The sequence below is a fragment of the Lonchura striata genome, chromosome 1 (genome assembly GCF_046129695.1).
Source record: "Lonchura striata isolate bLonStr1 chromosome 1, bLonStr1.mat, whole genome shotgun sequence".
NCBI lineage: Eukaryota > Metazoa > Chordata > Aves > Passeriformes > Estrildidae > Lonchura > Lonchura striata.
The window spans coordinates 104,869,700-104,892,177 of NC_134603.1; the positions used below are offsets into that span (position 1 = coordinate 104,869,700).

At 37.9% G+C, this 22,478-nt stretch overlaps 1 protein-coding gene across 6 annotated transcripts in view; it reads left to right on the forward strand.

Moving 5' to 3' along the window:
- The window catches only part of HECW1 (HECT, C2 and WW domain containing E3 ubiquitin protein ligase 1), a 254,314-nt gene that overhangs the window by 152,305 nt on the left and 79,531 nt on the right, over positions 1–22,478 (forward strand). For 4 of the 6 annotated variants that reach the window (XM_021531969.3, XM_021531967.3, XM_021531973.3 and 1 more), the window contains 2 exons: positions 6,089–6,167; positions 15,244–15,413. In XM_021531969.3, coding sequence (XP_021387644.2) covers positions 6,089–6,167; positions 15,244–15,413 — 249 coding nt within the window. The remainder of the gene's footprint in view (positions 1–6,088; positions 6,168–15,243; positions 15,414–22,478) is intronic. The other 2 variants (XM_021531974.3, XM_021531968.3) reach the window with 1 other exon arrangement.

Genomic DNA, 22,478 nt, shown 5'->3' on the forward strand with positions numbered 1-22,478 from the left:
AAGCTAACAGGATAAGTGGAATATATTGCATTCAAGAGCTGGATAATTCTGTTAGCAGAGTGGGGGTTGTAGCTGAAGCACTGCCACTAATTAGGGGTAGATTTTCAAAGTGGTGCCTGGGATTATAGACAGATATAATGCTCTCAGCAACAGTCAGGGAGCTCAGATCCACCTTTGTTCCTTTCAGAATTTGCCCCTTACATCCCAGAGCAGCTTCTTCACTGAAGAAGCCAAGTGATGGTGTGAAAGGAGGCACTTAGTCTGTGTTTGCTTAGTGAATTTTGTACAAAACAGTTTAAATTCAGCACCTGGGAGGAAACAGGAATATTCACCCATTTGCAGATCTACTGAGGAATTCCCTCTCTAAAGAAGATGCTAGTATATGAAGTTTAAACTCAGGATGATGTCTGATATTCTCTTACTGTGATAAGATGTTTGATGGCCGGGCTGTGGAAAATGTAAGCCTTTTTCCACTTATTTTGAAGGGTTAACCTAATGTTAAGCATTCAGTGAAGTCAAGAGTGAAACAGTAAAAGCCAACAGAAATAGGTTAGCGGAGAAAAAATTTTGAGGACTGTTCTGGACTCCTGTGCCATGTACATTCTGGTCTATTAAAACAATGGCTCTAAGTTGGTTTAAACTGAAATCAGCAAGGCTGTTAACCTTACTTATTTTGCTTTAAATCTACTGGCAAGTTCAGTGGTCTTGAAAAGCAGAAAACAGAGAACTGGAGCTTGAAGTAAGCACACTGCAGGCAGTGACTGGATGGCCTGTCTTTTGCACTGCAATACCACATTTTTAGCTCTGTCACATCTAGCAATACCTTTTCTGTTTGCTGATGCACGGTTTGGGGCTAAGTTGAGTCTATTTTTCACTTTTGATTTGAACCAAGCATGGATTGTAGCCTTCCCTTTTCACAATGCTCTAATCTACTGCTTTTCATCCTCAGAGCCAGTGTGTACAAACAGAAAGTATTTTGCTGCTTTACGTTTGTGGTTTCCAGCCTTCTTTCATTGTAGACTTGATTATAGGTCTGGAGAGTACTACTTGGAAGTGTGAGCTTTTCTGAATACTTTAATATGTCCTTAGATCTACTTTTTAAAAGAAAAGCTCTCACAAATACATAATATTGCCCCAGCTAGAGCCTTGCAAGTTTACAGTAGCTGACTGTTTGTGTTATATATTACTGCAGTTACAATCTGTGCTATCATTGTAAAATATTCTAGGTTTTAATTAGCATCTTGTAAAATGGGAACTTGATTATATTGAGCCATGTCCATGGCTCAGTATATATTATATTGAGGTCACATCCATGATATAAAGTCAATGAAAGCAAACATGTAGTGCAGCACTGATTTTAATATCACTGTGATTCCCACTGTTAAAATAAAAGAAGTACTGACCTGTGGGAGGAGGGATCAGTTAAATGCCACCATTCTTTTGCAGCAGAAGCTACTGATTCAGAAGTGCTTTGGCTGTCAATGAACACTGAGATTAATTAATCTAGATGTTTCTTCTACTTGTAGGAAAAGAAAACTCACTTAGCTTTGTTGAATCTCTTCATGCAAGCACAGTGGCCAAAAATGTCCTCTTCTGGTGGAAGACAGAAATCCTTTTCCTTCTGGAGAGGAGGAGTGCTACAGAGCACTAAGACATAGGAGTATTTTCCTGTGCTGTGTGTGGGAAAAGGAGTAAGTGTTTGTATTTGTCAGCTGTACATATCTAGCTGTGGTAGATGCACATAATACAATCATATTTATCCTGTTTTGTATCAGCAGGACTTTAAGAATTGTTAAGGTTTGCTGCACAATAGACAACATGATAAAAGGAATTTAATGCTGCAAAAGACGTTTTGGCAGCAATGCTGCGCTATTACTGTGGTGCCACTGCGATGTCCAAAAGCAGGTTTGCTAGTACAGCACCAGGTAAACACAGTTACAACAATTAGTTTCTTCCTAACTTTCAGACCCATATTTACACTGCAGCTGTGTCAAGAGGTATTTGCCTCATCATAACCTAGAGCAACAGGGAGGTTAAATAGGGGCATCCTAAGGGTGCCCTGTAAGCCACTTTATTTTCAGGAGGAAGAATATTGTCCTTATAACTCTTTCACATATTTAGGTAGATTAGTGAAGGGAAAGGTATTTTAGGAGATATTTTTAATTAGTTCTTTCTGGCTTTTTGCTTAGACAAATTTTTAGTGATACGCTTGGAATTTTGCCTCAGCAAGAACTCTGGGCTTTCTCAAAATGATTATTTTTTTCATAACACATACCATGGCTAAAGAGAAAGGGTGCCTCAAGGGCACCCTTTCCTTGTGTGAAACCTGCCTTCTTTCTTATTCAGGGTCACATAACTTCCTTCTAGCATTTGCAGGAACTACTCACAAGGAAAAGTGATTCCAGGACAAGACTATTATTTTTAGCTTTCAGTCTTCTTTTTTCTGTGTACTGCAAAAACGAAAAGCACTACCAAAGCTGGACTGTTTCCTGAGGTCAGCAAGTCCCAACAGGCTTCAGTCTGGCCTCAAGTACCTTCCCATGTTTCACAGTTGGCAATCACCAGTGCTGGTAGTCATCTTTTGCTTTGCTTTAGAGGTTGGGAAACTCTATCACAGATCAGAAGATTTTACAGTGTGTGTTTACTAGAGAATATTATAAAAGAAGTACTGATGCTTCTCTTAGTGTTTGAATGTATGTGCTGACATCAGTGGCAATGATACTGGCTCCAATTACATTAAAAGAAATCAAAAGGAGGTTTGAATCCAGTTCAAGAAACATTTGGTTTTTGGAGAGAGATTCAGCTAGGCTTAAAGTTCATGTCCCATCTTCATGTCTAAATACAGCAGAAGTGTGTAGTAAAAGCACATTCATTCTGTTTTGTATCAGCAGTACCTGTAAAATTAGGCTGGGTTGCACAATGTGCAAAAAATGGCATTATAAACTAAAAAGATTAAGCTAATTCCAACTGAGCTCTCACTTCAATGGCATGAAAAACTGAGAAGTTATTGAGGGAAAATGACATTTGCTCCTTTTCATGGGAAGGACTTCAAGCCCATAGGATGTCAAGTGATGAGATGAATGTTGTCTGTCTGTCGACTAACTTTGTTTTAAGTGGCAGTTGAGAAGATAGGAGGGTTTTTACCTCCTGATGACTAAATTCAAGGTTTACTTACAGTGATAAAACTCCCAATGTAATTATATTACAGCCACTAAAATCAGTCTGTATTTCCTTGCCATGATGAATGGCAAGCAGGAGCACTATGACCTGTGCACATCCCTATCCCAGGCCTGAAGATACTATGAAACCCATTTGATGTGGCTGCTGATGAGCTCTGGTGACCACTCATGCTCTTTTTCCCTACTCTACATCAAGTGCAGCCTTGTCCTCATTACTGGGGACTGTCTGGTATTGCATTAGAAAACAGTGAATCCAAACTGCAGCAAATAGCTCTTCTTATTTTAAGAAAATCAGACTTAATGTTGGAAGACTTGTCTCCCTTATTTCCTTGCTGTTCCTTCTGACTTCTTGAAATGCCAATATTAAAGTATAACGACTTTCATTGCCTTCCTATTACCCTTCCTATTCTTTGAGAGAGGATGTTTGTGTGTTCCTGAGCCTGCTCTGGCATGTGCCCTGGCATGCTTCTCATGGGTGAGAGGGTGCTGTGTGTTTGTGAGGAGAGTGCAGACCGGTGCCTTCAGACCACTGGAGGATGAGGAGCACAGGTTTGTGATGATACAGCTACACAGGAGGCTCAGTTGTATGACGTTTTTAATGGTGAATCACAGGTCTCAAACCAAAGGACAAAAGCTTCTCTCCTTCAGCCTTTCTGCTGTACATTCCCTTCCTTGTCCACCTGGCCAGGAAGAAAATTGGAAAAGCTTCCATTAAGTGTTTCATTTTGCTAAGGTTAATTGCTAGGTATTCTCAAAATGGCTGGCATGCTGATGTAGTGCTGCATCTGAGGTAGTTATGCAGGGGTCAGCTACTGAGGGTGGAACTCGTTTACACAGCAGGGCTGGCTTTTAGTACCCCTGGTTGTATGGCTGAAAGGTGAGCATTTGACAGGACACTGTGGGGTGCATCTGCTTCACAGAACAGGTGGACCCTTCAGGAGCAAATAAATTTATTTTATTGTTGTTTGACTTACGGGACTGGATGTGTTATTACTCCCCTTGAATAAATGGCAAGCTTTGCTAGTGCAAGTTTGACCATGCTGAGGGTGCTTTGCTTTCTATCAAGATTTGTTACAACAGTCTATTATGACTGTCTCAATATAGTTTCACTAATGTAGATATAACCCCTGAAGGGTCATTTAATAGCAAATATGTTTAAGGTTTGAACAGGTTTGCAGGACCCCATCAGATCCATCCTGGTTTGTTCAGAGTGTCTGCTGAACTATTCATACTAGCATGGTATATGACGTACATAGCAGGTCTGAATAAAACTCCAGAAAAATGTTAAAGGACTAGAAAAAAGCACCTTTTGTACATGTGTGCATATCTGGGTTGGTTGGCCCCATTATATCCTCGACAAAATCATGAAAAGACCATAAAAGTAAGCATTAAAGCATAATGTGTAATAATTATCAGGCAGTTACATAATATGAAAAATATGTCTTGACAATGAAATGTCACCGTTTCTTGATAGGATCACAACTTTGGCTGGTAAAGATTGTTGAGGTCTTGTCATAAAATTCTCATAGTCATATATATTCTGCTTTAAATGTCTGTCTGTACAGAAATCAGTAGCGGCTTCAGTAAACATGTTGAAACCTACTTTGCTGAGAAGGCCAGTAGTGCAACTGCAACTAATTAGCTGTGATCCAATAGGGATGTTTCTACTGGAATTTATTCATAGTCCTGCCCTGCTCAGTATCTTTTATCCCATTTAGATAATCTGGAAGAAACAAAATTATTATTACTAAAAGTCAGGTCCAGCAGAACCCATTACTTTATAAGGATGTCTAAATTCGTCCATGGGTTTTTGATCTAGGTCTCATCCATGTGAGGTTATTTAATCCCTGCTAGCTGGGCTAAGTACTCACTTGCCCAGGTTTTGCATTATCTGGGGGCAGAGAGCAGCTTGTTTTCTAAGTTAAGCTTGACTACACAATATTTAATATACCGAGCAATGAGTCACAGCTGAGTGGGACTTCAGTTACTGTTTCCCACCAGAAACTGGAACTTCACTGCATAAACACTGTTTTTCTTTTTTGGCTGAAAGCTGAGTGGCAGGAGTGACATGGAGCTGCTGCTTCCCGGGGGCAGAGCTGCACATGGTTTGACTCCAAAGTCGGTGGGAAGCAGTACTCATAGCACCACCTCCCTGCTGAGCTTGGAGTCTGACATCCGATGGCATCTCCTCTGCCCTGCTCAGGGACTCCACACAAAAACTGCTGCTGGTGGGGCCTAATGCCCCAGTCACTGGCCCATGGGTGTTCTTGCTTCCCAGTTCTGATCACAGGCAGAAGGCAGCTTGGGGCCTAATTTGCACAACAGCAGATCACCAATAAATTTGCTGAACCAAAGACTGACATTAAAAACTGAACTGTGGAGTACAAAGAGTAATCTATGGATTTTAATTTTTTTTTTCCAATTCACCCTCAATGCATATTGTTAGCATAATTCACAGTGGTTTTTTTGTGCAGGGTACTAGTAATCTCTCAGAAGTCTTTCTTAATGGTATGCAATAAACCTTCTGTAATAAGATTTTCCACACGAGTAATAAGGTATTATAAAGATGGAAGTTGTTTCAAGAGGTGCTAGCCACATCCCCATCCTTATGTACTACTTTTATCTCTTGACTAATAAGTAGTTCATTTTTGAGTGAAGAACTGCTTTATTTCAAATTACAGTAGTATTTTTACATCATTCTGTTTTTTTAAGAGAAAGCTTTTAGGCAGGGATGACTTAGGCCATTAATGGTTAAATAATTACCTAGATAAAAACATGGTTTTGAACTCTGGTCATATAATTGATTCTTAGTTGTAAAACTAAAAATCTGTAAAAAAGACAGTTACTAAGCAATTCTCTGTTCAAGAGTTGTTGGAGACTACTCTTTCTCATAATTCTTTGTCTCCCAGCAGATTTTTAAAAGCATCACCAATGAAGACTCAGTCCAGGGACAAGGAAGTCGGAGACTGATAAGTTTTTCATTGTCAGGTAAGTCACTGCTGATAAGTAAGTTTTAAGCCCAAAGGGTTTGGGAGTGAAGTTACTAGGACCTTTTTTTGTCTGTCGCTCTAGAAGTGATGCTGAGACAGAGAATTAATATCTGTTATTAGTGCCACACTCATTTCCTTCAATGAGATTTATGCGCTGAAGTAGCTTGTTCAAGTAGAGTTCTGGGGCCATATTAGGTTTTTCTGTTTACAATTAAACATGTAAGTCATGGAAAGCAAGATCAAAGGCATGTGCTTTATTTAGAGAGCAAAATGGGATTTGTGGTAGTACTCTGTTCCTTGGAAAGAACGTTCCACAGTCATGGTCTGGACCTGAGGCAGATCCATGTGCTGTGGTGCAGAAGGTTCTCTATATTGCTCAAAAGTGACTCTCAGACTTCTTGAGCCAGAAGACTGCTCTCACTCATTTGCATTGCATGAAGATAGGTGAGGCTTAGCCTCATTACTTGGCATGTCACTGCAGGTTTTAAAGGCTAAATATGTTTCCATGTTACAGCTAGTAACCATTTGATCTAGCTTTGGTAAGAACATGTAAATTACGTCTGTAGACAGAAACCAGTTTGTCAAAAGAGTCTGGTTATGGGCATGACTCTTATTTTGGAGTCTTATGCTTACTGGTTAGTTTCCATGTTTTTTTAGCTCCTGGAAGATCAAAAGAAAAATGCTTGACTTGACTTGGAAATTCTCTGAGCACGTAGCACAGAGTAAAAAGTGTTACCCTAGTTCAAAAGGTTTACAAACATAGGCGTTTAAGTGTTAGCCATATGATTTATTTCAAGCTTCCTTCAATTAACAATGCATGCCAGTGCTTTTCCAAATTAGTCAGCCATTGTGGTTCTTGAGAGGTTTTGGTAGATAAGACTGACATTGGGCAAGGCTTTTTTAACACATTACTTACTTTTTCCAAGTTGCACACTGGACATCCACCCATCAGTTGATAAAACAACAGGTTTAGCTCAACAGAAATAAAGAAGTGGACTTAATATTTTTAATGGCCATAAATAATCTTAAACAGAAAATGTGGCCCAGAACTAGTTAAAGTTTTTCATTCTCTCAGATTCATTGGCCTAGTAAGCCAGGAGGTGTCAAGAGGAGTAAAATGTGGTGTAACTGGGCTCTTTTATAAACTAGAGTATTTAATTTACAGCTTGATTTAAAGTATATAAAGACCATACCTCATGATACATTTGAGATATCTTATCCCTGTGATTCACAAGCAATTATCTGCATATATGTAGCATCCATATTAACAACATCATCACAGCCAGGTATGTGAAAAGCTTTGATAAAATAATTTGGCAATTATTTTATCAAAAATCTAAGTTATCAAAATAGTTCCATTTCAATCTTTCTGAAATGAACAGATTAACACATCACAAGGATTTTTTAATTACCTTCTTAGTCAACACCACAGCAACAAAATCTTGTCTCTCTCAAAGCAAAATTATTGCTATTCCTATATCTATTATTCAGTTAATAAAATGCAGATCAAGACAGACGTCCCAGAAGCATCAGAAGGAACTGGAATTCCTTTCCATTTGCACTGCTATCCCAGCAGTAATCTCTCTGTTGTCACAAGTCCATGTCCCTCATACAGAGTTTTCCTTTTCAATATCTATATTTTGGTATACTGTCATTTCCAGTCATTAGTTAATACAGTCATTACTTAAAAGTTAGATTTCCAGATTATGGTTGATTTAGTTGCAGTTAAAAAAAGATTGCTGGAGTGTCATTAGTGTGACTGGAGCCCATTGCACCAACACAGAGGAATCATGCCCTAAGCAGTCTGTAATCTGAAGAATCCAAGAAGAGCTATGCCTTCTGCCATATAATTTTTTTAGAAGAAAAAGTTATTAGAGTGGGAGAGAAAAATCTCAAAGTAGGCCAAATCATAAGAAATCCTGAGCAACATGAGTGCATTTCAGCTGACTTGTATTGCTTTCTCTACCACTGAGAGAGTCCAGTGAGACCCTATGTTAAAATGAACTGTGTGTGGAAACAGGTCTTTTTTCTAAAAAGCTGTTGACAAAGTGCTTTATTCTTTTTGTAGTTTATTGAGTATTTGGTTGGACAAAATTCAACTGTTTCACTGGAGGGTATTTTTGAGAAAAGATTTCTGGATTGAATAAAAATGTCAAACAATGAAAAAGGTGTAAAATGATCCTTCAAGGCACAAGAATATGACTAGCTTCTTGAGAATGGAAATAACAGAGTTTGCACTATGTCACTAGGAGAGTTTTTTATTTCATGTTTGCTTCCTTGAAGATTAGAAGTTGTTCCTGTGAAAGGCTGGTTTAGATTAATAGGTTCACTGGCAACACTGGTCTCAAAGAAGATAATTTCCCATGATTAAGCTTCTTAATAATTTTTACGATGACTCTATTACTATAGCTTTCATTATTTAAAATACCAAGAGAAATATTTTAAGCATAATTTAGCTAGACTGTAAAAAGCCTTTAAGGGAAACTCTGCAGTCCACTTTGCTATTACTTTTCAAACATGCCTTTTCCACTGTTACCAGTGAATGTCACACTTCTGATAAGGTGGCTGAAAAGCATCAGAGCTCTCTTGCATGAAGTACAGAAGGAAAAATGTGCTAAGTTTTCTGAGATGTACCAGCGACTTCACTTGCAGGTTCATGGTTTAACAGCAGCATAATGCATTTGCTGAAAGCTCCTAAAACCAGTCTTGTTGGCTGGTATATTTAGAAAGTGTTATCATAAGGTTTGCATAATATGCCTCCTAGCTCTAAGCTGCATCAAATAAATTTTTTCAGGCTTTAATATTTCACATATCTCATGTTTTTGCACACTTTATTTAAAAGTGTCCTTGCGGAACAAATTACCAGAAGATCTGAATATTTCACAAACATTCAGGCATTTATCTCCATCACACATCGCAGAGAATCTTGTCGGTTGTTTTTGTGTCTTTCAGGCCAGGTATTAAAGTAATAACAGTTGTCAGTTTATAGAAGTTAGAGCATAAATCACAACTGAAAATAGTATAAGATCTACTAAGGGTCACTCTGACAGTAGTTATTAGCATGAAATTCTTGATCAGAATGCAGATATTCAATGCACTTTATTTTCCAACGATTTTTTAAAATCCTAGTGACTGATTTAATAGCTACTAATCCCACACCTTTTTCTTACTTGTCAGATCTTGTGTCAAAGTGAGGTGGCTTTTGACCACGTCTAGTACACATTGTGCCTATGAAGTATGCCTAGACTAGCAGTTTGAAAGGCCTCAGAAGGCTTTGAATTTGACTTCTCCGTTCTCCTATTTAACACAGGACACCTTATCCCATGGTGGTGAGTTCTGTGTGAGTGGCTCAGACATATCTCACAGACAAGTGTGTGTTCAGGATCTGAGGACAGACACCAAGATGGTACTTTGCTTCGGTGGTTAATCACTTGCAGTGATAAAAACACTCCCTTGCTTGATAAGCTGTTCATATTAATGGTTCAGATTTTCTCTGTTTTCCTTCTTGATGATTAAAGATGATTAAAAAGGTAGCCTGTCTCTCAGACATTTTGGGATAATTAATTCTACTACTGTTTGTCATTTATTAATGCACCTATTTTCTTCCTAATACCTCTACTGCCCTTTCTTTAAACAAATGAGAAACCCTTTTGTTTTTCTTTGAAGCATTTACAGCTAGAAAAAAATATTTTCTTCTCTTTTTTACTGTCTTTAATGTTTTGCCTGGGAGCCTTGTGACAGAAATGTTTTGGTTTATCTGATCCACTTAGTCTTTTTTTTTTTTTTAATCTCAGACCTTAAAAAACCTTCCTGTGCAACTACGCTAGCCCTTTCTTTTTTTTCCCCTGCATTTTATTTTAAAATGAAAGTGAAGTCTTTCAAAGTAATTGCTGAGAGCAAAAAGAAGCATTTTATTTAACCTTTTGCATATCATCAGTTGCAGAATCTCATTCAGTAGCTGATCAAGTCAATCATCTCTTGTACTTCAAGTAGTATCTTTCTCAATTCCCCTGCATTTGTTTGCTGTGTTGGATTTTAATACTTCCTATCATTGCACATTACTGTTTGATTTCTAGAATAGATTCCTTAATATTTGCTTCTTGAAATCTAAATTATACCAGATGCAATACTTCTGCAAATCCATGCTCACCTTCTTCCAAAGAGGTGATTGCCAAATGAAGCTTGGTGTCATACACTGCTTTATGAGTCAAATTGGCATTTTAGTAAATGCAATATTGCTGTGCTCTTACTATTGAAATATTGTTCCACTGACAGTAACTAAAAGTATTCTTTTAAAAGCACATGACTGAGAGGCAGCCTATGTGCCTCCCATTGAATCTTGAGTAAGCAGAGTTTTGTTGTTCCTTTTTTTGAAGCCATGCCTATATCTTATGTAGCTCAGCTCAGTAGTTGAACTGCTGCACTCTTAGACAGGTTCTTATCCTGTCCAAGGTCTACAAAAAAAACCACTGACATATCAGCACCCTGGAAATTACCTTCCCTCATTGGTAGTCTGTCCAGATACCAGTCCTGTTCAAGTATGTTTTTTTGGTGTCAGAACCAGAGCTGATAGCTCTTGAAATCTGAAGGGAAGTGATGGAGATGTCCATTGACATTCTAATTTGCAACTCTTTAGTTGTGATGGATTATGAAGATGGTTTATTGTGCTTTGGTACATGAACTACAGTAAGATGACAGTATTTTTACTTTCTGCCATTAATGAACAGATCATAGAATAAATTCCATTTTGGTATTCTTCAGGCTAGATCATAACCTAAATTGACCGTGGTCATTCCAGTAAGACCGGCGTCTTTCCAGTGTCCTGTGAACTTCATTAGTTCTGGCTTTAGGTATATTCTGGGCAAGTTTGACGTAACTCAAGATGTCTTCACTCCCTCAGGGGGTCAGATGGCTCATAAGGAATATGTCTCATTTCCTGGTTCTGAGATCATGAGGCTAGTATGCTAAATATAAAAAATGTGAATTTGGTGGGTTGACCATAGAATTTCTTAGGGTTAATAACCTCTGCATAAGAGCCAGTATAAATAATTGCAAGACATCAATTATCATCACTTAGATGGTGCTTGGGAACACAAAGAACATTCAATATTTGGCAGTTGTTGAAAGGAATTTGCCATCTATTTTAAAATATCAGTCAGTATCAGTTTCTCACAACTAGTAGCTCTGCTACTTACTTTTCTTTGATCTGTTGTGTTGTAGACTCTGGAATCTTCAGTAGAATATTCAGTAGAATATGAACCATCAGGAGACTAGAGGGACTGAGTCTTCTTAAGACACATCTATAAACTGCACAGAATAGCCTTGTGTGTTATTTCTAGGAAACTTCCATTGGCAAAGTCTTCTTATCCCTTGGGGAGAACAGCTTCAAGCTCCCTTAACTTACTCCTGACATATTGATGACCAGACTAAATGTAATTAATTTAGATAACAGATTGCTCCAGAGTCTGGTTCTCTATCTGATTCTCCATCCTTTTCTGTCATGCTCCTATATGGAGCATGGGTCTGGTTGAATACTTGCTGTGTCTGCAGGGAATTGAAATATCTTTATGGTATTTCATCATTACTGTCAGAGAATCTCCTTGCTGAGCATGACAAAAAGTGACTTTTCTGAGTCTTTTGAAAGCTTAATGATTTGTATTGAGGCAAAATCAAACATTGTGAAACACAGATGTGTTCTAGCTGTTTGGTTGGAATTTACATCCCCACCTGGCTCCAATAAATACACTGGTTCACCACAAAAATAGTCTCCAACACAAACCCAGTCACCAGTGCCACAAAGTTTGTGATGCTTCATGGTGAATAGATTTGCTAAATGTTCCTTTATAAAGCAGACAGGGAAGTCTACAGCACACCTTTGGGGCATAGAGTATGTGCATGCAAGTGACCTAGTGTAAAGCTTCCTTAGGTGTCATCCAGGCACCTGGAGATTAGCATATATAGAAAGAAAACTCTGGAGTTGGAACAAATTCATAAGTCACTTAGGGACAGCAGCAGGCAGCAGTTAGTACAAGCCATTTTTCTCCAGTAAAGAGAGCCTAGCTGAAACAGAATGCATGTACTTAAAAGTAGTGCAACTCTGTGTCATTGAAAGGCTGTAATTACTTTGTCTTTACCTGGATTTCTTCCTTCTGTCATCTGTCATGAGAGATGGCCTGACATTAAATTGTTAGATGTATATAACCTCTTTCATACTAAAGTGTGATTTACGACTAAATGAGAAACTAACATATGGTATGTTATTAAAGATATGGTATATTTTTTTAGGAGACTGGATGAAAATACACCTTTGCAAACTGTAGATGAGTTATCTTTGTAGCATTTCCTCATATGCCTCCAAGAAATGTACTCTAAAATTACTGTGTACATACAGCAAGGTATGTCCTAGCCATCTGGAATTCATTCATTCAACCAAATATTTAAATTTGGTTAGCTTCAGACCTTCACTTAAAGGTTTAGTATCTTCTGAACCTTTTTCTGAATATGATAGAGAAAAATATTTGCATTTGGCAAGGCAGAATGGCTGTGATCCTTCTGTTGGGGAGTTATGCTGGAGCGGTAAGCGTTACAGCAGCAAGTTACAGCAGATAGTTACAGGACTTACAGATAGATTTTGCTTCAATTGGAATGAAGTACTGCTTGTCTGCAGATATCCATGTAGCTTTATTAAGAGCTTTTTCAGTTTTGATGCTCTGTTTTACACAGCGATGAGAATTTGTGGTGAGATATATAATTGGGATATTTGTCATTAGAAAAGCTAATTCTGCTAGCCATATTCTTACTTTGGACAATAACATTTAAGTTTCTAATTGACTTTATTTAAAAAAAAGTCTGTTGTACTGTGTAATTTCAGTAAGAAAATTAGACAAATAAAATTTTGTGCCATGTGTTTTGCTAAATTACTTTTTTTTCGTCATTCGAATACAAAAATGAGACCATTAACTGAGGCTAAGAGTATCTTCATATTCATGGCTGTGCTCTAATTCCCATAACTGGAAAGAGGCTGGTAGGTCATCCTCAATGTATTTTCTTTATGATACATGATCTATAAGTATACATAATTGAGTGCTAGGTATTTTCTATCAGTAGATTATTTTGTTACTCAGTGGTACCCAAAGATAGCATGGTCTCTCTCTTTGAAGGAAAAAAAGAACAACCCAGAAACATATATAGCAATGAATATTTCAGTTTCAGGCTTTTTTGAGGAAGTATCAGAGAGAAACAAAATAAGATCCCAGAGATCTTTCTCTCCTCTCATATGTTAGCAGCCTGAGCTAATGCATTGCTAGTCTTGGTCATTCATACTCATTTTGCAAACTTGATTTCTATATCTTGAATGTATTTCTAACAGTAAAACTTCCAAAGCAAAAGAGTTTGCCATATAGAATTTCAGTAGGGCTGTTAGATGAGATACATGCTAGTTACACAGAGATTGTGCATTCAGAAAACAAAAGGAGGTAGGGGGGAAATCAGTATTATCTTTTTGAAACAGATCATTTTCTTTCTGTGATAATAGGATTGCTAGGACTGTGACTATACATAGTTTCAGCAATGTATTTTCAAATAAGCTCTTAGTAGTGATGTCCTCTATTTTTGTTTGTTTGTTTTTTTGGTGTTTTTTTTTTGTTAGAGAATGTCTCAAGAATGAGATTCTTAAAATACAGCCTGTTTCAGGACCATCTGTCCAACAGTTTTTGAATATCTGCAACATGAATTGTGTGGTGGAAGAGATGATTAAAACCTACAGAAAGAATAGCAATTATTTTCAACTTGCACATTTTATTGTGTTATTGTATTGTGCTATTACCATATGTTAAGGGAGCAACACACAACTGGGTTTGATATAGCTATTTTCTGGAAAAAAATACTGATGATGGTGTGCAGTGCATATGATTTTCAGAGTCATCCAAATTATCTGCCTTGAGGGTTTTTCATGGTCTCCCACAACCTGCCAGAATAATTGGGTTTTTAATCAGAAGAGAATTAGAAGACTGTGAAAATTAATGTTTTCTAAAACTGCCAGAAGAAAAAATATGTGTTTAAATTGAATGTTTAGGTATGCTTCTATGCAGTTTTAGAAACCATTATGTCTAATACATTTTATCTCTCCAATACAGCAAGAGGAAATAGGCAGAATGCAATACAGTGCTTATAGCTCGATGTGAAATAAAGCTTTAAAGAGAGAAGAATCTCCATGCAAAGAGTTGTGGAAAATAAATTAGCTACAGAACTCACTAATAGGAGTAAGTGCTTATATGTTCCAAAGAAAGCTTAGAAATGCATCTGAAAAAAGAGAAGACCAAAGGGGTCAGTCTGTGTCTGTTGAGCCAAAATTAATGATATACCAGCAGATTAGTTTGCATTTCATCAGCTTCACAGGGACAGATCATAACAGGCATTTTGTCTTTCTTCAGAATGTTATGGGGAAATTTTCAAGTAAGTGCCTGGGCATTTTTTGTGTGTGCAACATATATTATGCTCCCTGGGAGTTCTGAAACAGTAAAGCCCTGCTTAAAATTTGGATATTATAGACAAGAGTTTTCCTAAGGTGAAGTTAATCTATGCAGGAAAGAAAATTATTTAAAGTGGGAAAAAAATGTAAAATGACTTCTCATATAGAAAAAAAGTGATGTAAAAGGTAAGATCTGTAAAGTGGTAAAATTGATACCTAGGAAAAATGGCATCCATTGGGTATCAAATGTCATGACGTCGACATTAAATGACAGGATCTCTTTTTCAGAGTAGTCCTTCCACTACAGTCAGGCTGAGCAAGTGCTCAGCTTATTAGAAAAATCAGTATATCACTTGAAGTTGCATAAATATTGATTTAGAAGCTGAATCAATCTGCACAATCAGGCTGTAAATTTGCGGTTTCATTATGTCATAATTTGTAAATTCTAAATCACAAGATCATTATGATTTGGCATTACACTGTCACAATAAACATAGTGAGTTTTTTCACATTCCTGCCATATTATTTGAGTTTGTAACACTGCTCCTAGCATCCCAAAGAGATTCCTGGAATGTGAAAAATAATCTGGTTCTTTACCTTTCAGATTTCCAGGCTTTTGGTCTGAAGAAGGGGATGTTCTTCAATCCAGATCCTTACCTGAAGATTTCCATCCAGCCTGGAAAACATAGCATCTTCCCAGCCCTTCCTCATCATGGACAGGAGAAAAGATCTAAGATCATATGTAACACCGTTAACCCTGTCTGGCAAGGAGAGGTAAGAAGTTGGAGAGTTCAGCTGAGACTTTTCTTAAAACATGGACATTACTATAGTACTATCCTTCTTTTTTTTTTTTTTTTCCTTTAGTTGAGTTACTTGCTAAATAGTTGTTCACCTAACTGTACTTGATATATTTCGTGACTACGTGTCTCAGTACAAAAGGTTTAATTAGCTACAAAGATGTTCATTAAAACTTCCAGTATCCTTTCAGCGTAGGTTGTACTTCATTGGTGTAATTTATAAAGCTGTTAATTGTTGAAGGCAGGCATAAAACAGACTTGAAAAATAAATTTGTTTAGCATGAAAGGCTGCTGCTAGATTGTTAGTGTTCTTACACAGAGACATTATATGAAGCATAACAAGTACAGCATGCAAATAAAGAGAAGCAATATGATTGAAAAGCATCAGTGGCAAAACAAATCAAAGGCAACTTTGGTACATTTGGCCATCACCTTGAAGAAATAGTCTCTAGTCTGCTTCTTTTTGTTGGAAGGACTTGTATGTATTAATGAGTTCTGAGAGTTCAATTGCTGCCTACTGTTTTTAAATTACATGCAAAATGGCAGCAGGCAGCAAAGAGCAAGGAATCTCTTTGGAATTAAAGGAGCCTGACATCCTGGGTGTGATTTACTGGTGTGCTCTGTCACAACAATATCTCCACTGCAGGAAAAAGTCAAAGTAAATAAATACACTGCACAGATTTATTCAAATTATAATGCAAATTGTAAAGTAGCTGAGGGATAATTAGGTCAAACTCTATAGACATGGAACTGTGAGTGGGCAAAAAGCAGAAATAGGATTGATCTCCTACATGGAAAAACTAGATACCACATCAGGTTATGTGATGGGTGGGGGAGGTTGTATGACTGAGAAAACAACCTTGAAATTAGTCAGAGAAAAATGTCTTCTAGCAGGACTTAATTGAGGACATTTTTATGTCATAACTTCTCTGTGGAGCCAAGCATCAGATGTACCTGGTTGAGAGGTCCCAGGTTGAGCTGTGGACATGGTCAAGCTAGAACTGGCATGGAGGATCAGGCAGCTGGCAGAGACCTTTCAGTGAAGTGCATAAGACACAGAACTAGAGGGGAGCAGGTACGAAGGAGAAACTTGCTCTCTGTGTGTGATGCTCAGTACATAGGGATGTGACCCTGTTAAAATGTCACAGGCATCTTGTCTTCTCTTCAAGCTGTGCCAAATGGCTGAGTTTGTGGGCTGACATTTCTTTTCCAAGTGGAGTTTAGCAGCGAGAAAAGGAGAAACAATGAAATGGCCTAATTATGGACAAGGGAAAGCAAAAGAGCACAGCTGGCTTCCAGCTTTGCTGTTCAGCCCCCAGATTTTCTTGATTGCGTGCAAGCATGCTGCTTCTCCCTTTCTGTTGTTAGCCTGTGAGTGACAAGGGAGTATAAAAAGCCAAGCCATGGTTCAGCATGTTCTCCTTCTGCCTTCTCCTTAGCCAATATTGGGATGCTTAACTGTGTGCATTTGTGCTGCAGTCTGCAACCAGCCTGTCTGAACTCCTTCTTTTGTTACTGAAAAGCTGCATTGGTTTCTGCTGCACAGAAGACCATAGGCCTGATTTTCTGCAACTTTTTCCTTTCATGGGACAAGGGGAGAGGGAAGACTGAAAACTGCTGCTGAATCATGGTGGCAGCCATTCTTCTGTCCACCCTTTTCACTCATGGATGTGAATATATGAAGTGACAAAATGTGAGGTCTCATAGCCATTTCATTAAGAGTATCAGTCATGAGTTGTTTTCACAAAAACAAATTTTAGCGATGTATTATTTCAGAAGGGTCATTATTTTCTTAGTTCTCTGCCACTTCATGTGTATAGAATGCAAATGTTCTTTTGGTTTTTTTTCAATTGAATGACCTATCTGATTTGTATCGGATGCTAAACTTGAAGAAATCTGGATTAGGGAAATAAAATTCTTGAAATATCTGCAGACTAGGATCTTTGTATATGTTCTTGATTACACTTGAACAAATTCAGAGTCAATTCAGTTTTCAAGGGCTTCAGCACTAAAAGTCCTACAGACTAAAAGATGACTGATTTACTTATATTAATTTGTTCTAGTATTCTTCCTCATATATTTACCAGACTGTTCTGTTTGTATAGTAACCACCTGCATTATACAAATGTGCTGGAGCACCCTGGTACCTCAGGCAAATTTTTATCTGTCTCATATAATATTGATGATCATCTTCATTTCATAGACTGTTCAAATGCTGCTCAGCACAAGTTTACCTGACTTAAAGCTATTCTTGCATTGCTCTGATTTGCAGTACTTTAGACAAGAAGACATAAGGAAATGGAAATTTCTTCCAGATAAGGAGTAGCAAGTGACACTTGCAGCAGAGCTCACCATAGAGGTGAAAAAGCCCTCACACTAAGAATTGTTTCCTGAGACAAGTTAAAGCCCAAGGTGGTGACTTCTCCTGATAGAGGGATGTAATTTTGAAGATGTTTCTTTATGTTTTCACATGTTCCTCAGAAACATCTGTAATGTTAAATAAATGAGTGCCTGGTAACCACATGGCACTGGACAGCTTGACTCTACAGCCACAGATTAGGCAGGTATTGCCTTGCCAGCCTAGTCAGTTGCAAAAGCACAAAGGGTGACTAGTCCTATCATGCTGATTAGAGATAAAATGCTAAGAAAACCTCAGAAGGAAGTGCCCATTTCCCAACTCTTGTGTATACATAGTGGAATTGAGAAGGGTGGATGCTTATCTTCTAATATAGATAGTAGAAAAGTACTGACACTATTTCCATATCATTCCGTATTTAAACAATGTGTATACTGTCATATTGTTTGGAAAATTTAAAAATATTTCATTTTTCAGAAATCAGTGAAGTGATGCACAGTTCAGACAAGTAATAGATCACAGGAACAAAGCAAAGTGGTTTAAAAAGGAGTTCACATACCTCCAACTGGATAGGAGATACTGTGGTTTGGCAAATAAAGTACTTAAGGTTTCTGGACTTCACCTTAGATATATTTATGGTATTTCTTTCTTAGCTATGGCAGCTTGAGCGGACTGTTTCCTCAGTTCTTGTTTTATTTACTGGTGAGTGGAAGGAGAGCTCTGAGGAATGAGATGACCAATGAGACAACTATAAAAATTGGCTGATGCAACTGCTCAGCACATTTAAAGTAGTAGGAAGTGTCACCTGTTAAATAACACATTGATTTTCAACTCCAATAATCTAACTCTGGAGGAGTAGATTGCCCTAAAATGGGAGCCCACTACTAGGTTAAAAACAATCTCAACTTCCTGCAGTTTCACTCCTTGTTTCTTTGCCTCAGCTTTTACAAACACTATTAAAATATAGTTGAGATAAAAGAGTGTTTGGTATGGCTGTCTTATCACTCTGAAGACAGCCACATTTCACTAGTAAATTAATTGATGTGAATAAGCAGAGAGCAAGAGCACTTAACAAATAGCAGTTAGTATGTCAGATCTGATACACAGATTTACAGTATTTTCAGCTGAGTAACTCATGCTCTCTGCACCTCAGATAATTCACAACCTTTCAAAAATGTTGCACTTGAATAATTTCTCACGTAAACTGCCTCTTGAGATTACCAGTGCAAAATCTGAAGAAGGAAACACTCAGGGGCTTGAACACCAGTGGGAGGTGGCTTCTGTAGTGCAAGCCATCATTAGTGATAGAAGCATTGAGTTTAGATGCTGCCTGCAGGAACACCAAGATACAGCTCACTATCTGAGTGCTGGCGTGTGACTGCTTTTCTTAATGCAGAGTTATAACTTGGGCACTGATTCTGTGATCCTGAATGCTGAATGGGTATGTGATAGACCACTCATCAGTTCTGGGACTGAAAAACACTTTGGCAAAGTAGCCAGATCAGGCAATAGTGGGTTTATGTTAACTCTCTGCCTCTCTAGAGGTTTTATATTGGCTGATAAAATGGGTGCTACCTGATGTAGCACACAAACCTAGAGTCATACAAGCAGTGGGTACTTGACCAAAGCCGAGTCTTTCCAGAACAGAGTAAAACCATTGAAAATGTTTTAATATATTTGACTCAACATTACGAATTTAAACTAAGTGGGTGTGCTTGATCTGATTTTGATCTAATATTCAGAACACTTGAATGCTGACAGTCCTACCATGGCCTCACAGAATCATTCTGTAATTTCAACAGAAGACCAAAATAAAAGCAACAGAAACATCACACTGACTGAACTCTTTATTGTTTAACCTGGATAAGTTTTTCTCCTTTCTACTGCCAAACACAAAAGAATATGCTGTAGAAACTTGGAGGCCTTTCACACCAAAGCATGAAAACAATATACAGGTGAAGTGAAATCCAGAATCTGAATTTAGTTTGAGTTCCACCAAAGGTGTCATCAGGACTGAGTGAAGCCTTCGTGGCAGCTTCCCTGTATAACATTTTAGCACACATGTCCAGGTAAAGTGTAAACATTGTTTGGCTACACAGACAAGCTGTAGCTCTACAGCTACAGATTTTAGTGTCTGTTGATGATTGAAGTGTGAAAGTCCAAGACACCTTTAGTTTCTTCAGGAATGCGTTATGGTGTGAAAAATCATCTAGATTTTTTTAGGATGTTATTCTTCTGCATTTTACTTACAACTTCTGCATCTAGAAGACAATCAGTCTTGCTCGCTTTATATACTTGTGCTGATGAGAATCTTCAAATATTTTCAGTCTTTGCTATGCTAATAAATTTGTAGACAATTCTGAGATGGATCTGAGGGAGAAATCCATAAAGACCGTTTTCTGAAGGCCCTATCTGACTTGGAAGGAGTTCAGTAGAAGGGAGTGAATCAGACTTTAGAACATCAATGTCTGCATTTATGTAAATCCCTTTTATGGTAGAGAAGAAGCCCCCAGCAATTGTTGAAAGAAGAATAATAAAGAACTCCATTGGATTTGGCCCCCTGCAGTCACTGCTGTTTTCCAGCAGTCTCTCCTAGTAGGAATAGGCATGTCTCCACCCACGGCAGAAGTGGAGCTCTGCCCTTGGCACTACTGACTCTGCAGTATTTTGTCCTGTCACTAAGGATTACTGTAGAAAGCTTAAGAAACTGGAATTCTTGATGAGCTTATCCAGTTGTTGTTGCAAGTAGTGTTGTATGGGGAAATAATGACATGTAGAGGAGGTTTTTGAATGAAGAACAGAGTAATACAGAGAGAGAGTGCCATGTGCATTAAGACTGTAATTGTTTTACTGGAGTATTTGAATCAAAACCCACTAATGAAATATTCAGCTGAAAGAATAAATTTATCTTCATCCATCAAATGTAATTCACAGCCTTCTAAGATTTACTTCTGCTTGTATCATCCCTGTACATTAAGGATATCACAAATAAATTTTATTTTTAATTCTATTGCTTATTCAACTCCAAATCAAGAGCCCAATTTTTCCTGCCACCAGTGCATTAATTTACTTATCTTTATTGTATTGACTTTATTTTACTGTCTACCAATTATTATACTTACTGTTTTAAAAGAATTTAACTTGCCTGTAACTTGTCTGATTGGTGCTAATGGACATGCTCTGTTCATTTCAACAACTTCTTGATAGTGCTGTTCACTCACTGGAATCCATCTGTATTCAGGGATGCAAACAAGTTTGGTAAAAATAAAACATAGAAATGAATCATCACCAGTAGCTGGCTTTCTATGAAAACTCTTCCAAGCTCTGGAAATGGTTCTGTTCTCTTATAAATGGATACAAATGCATTTTGCCAGGTCAGCATTAGCATGGGCCTTTGTTCCTTACCTTATGCATCATGCATTAAGGTCCCCTCAATATCTGTTCACATTAATTAAATTAATCATCTGTGTCTGTAAAACCATTGCTGAGCCTGGAAGCAAATAGGCACTGAAAAGTAGGTTACTGTCTGAAACTCTTTCAGTGGTGTTTACTACAGTGTTTATAGATTGTGCTTGAAAATGCCAGCAGGAATGTAAAATCAGATATACATTTAGATAATTGAGAAGGTGTGGGAGTATGAAAATCTCAGCTGATTCTAGGTAACTTTGATTCTGATTTGTATCTCTGAGAGAGTGAATTTGCAAGAGGCAGCTGTGTAAAATCTATGTAAATGAAAGGAGAAGCCTAATGACTTATTACTGACTGGAGTCAAAATTGATGATACACTGCTTAACCCAAGAAGGCTTAACATGGAAATATGTTGCTATGATTTTCTTTCTCATGCCACTTTTGCTCATTACTCTCCCTCCATTTCTGTATTTCTATGGAAATAATTAATTATACCTTATTGATTTTTGTTGCCTGAGAAAGTATCAGCTAAAGCTTTTCTACTGGTAGGGGCATTTTGAGGATGAGCCTGGTACAGATTCTCCAGTGTGTAAGAAGATGTGCTATAATGCTGTAGCCCTTCTGTAAGTGAGGAATTAAAATGGTCTTTTTCTCCTATCCTACTCCCTCTTTGCATTAAATGTGTAGGAGCGAAGCATCTCTTGCCACTGTAACAAGTGGGACAGGCATTGACAAATGGCTGAAGAAATGGGCAAAATAGAGAGAATGTAATGACTTTGCATCCTGAGCAAGTCTGTTTCCTCATAGACATCATCATTCTAGAGAAATGCAATCACACCCTAAAAAGGAAATAATTGAAGAAGACACTGGGAAAATAATACACATACTAACTTGTTCTATTGATCATGGTTCTTAACAATTCTCTGAGTCCATCTATAATAGTATTTGTGTTTCATTCAAGAGATGTACTTTAAAGCAAATCTCCTGCTCTCCCCACTAAAGACACCACTTTTCGGTCCAGAAGTGCATGAATTCAATCTCTCAGGAGAAGTTAAGTGAACAGATGTGCTCCAGGAGTGCACCAGGTGCTTTTTAGACAATAAATGGAAGTTCAGTCCAGGGCACCAGCCTGGAGTCGCTTCATGGTAAAACCCTTGCAACATGTCTGGATGTGGTAGTCAGGTGCACAGCACCAGCTGCTTTGCTCTCTGGATCCATTCACATTGTACCATAAATCTTCCTAATGCAGACATGGCCAAGGCATTCCAGAGGTTAGGA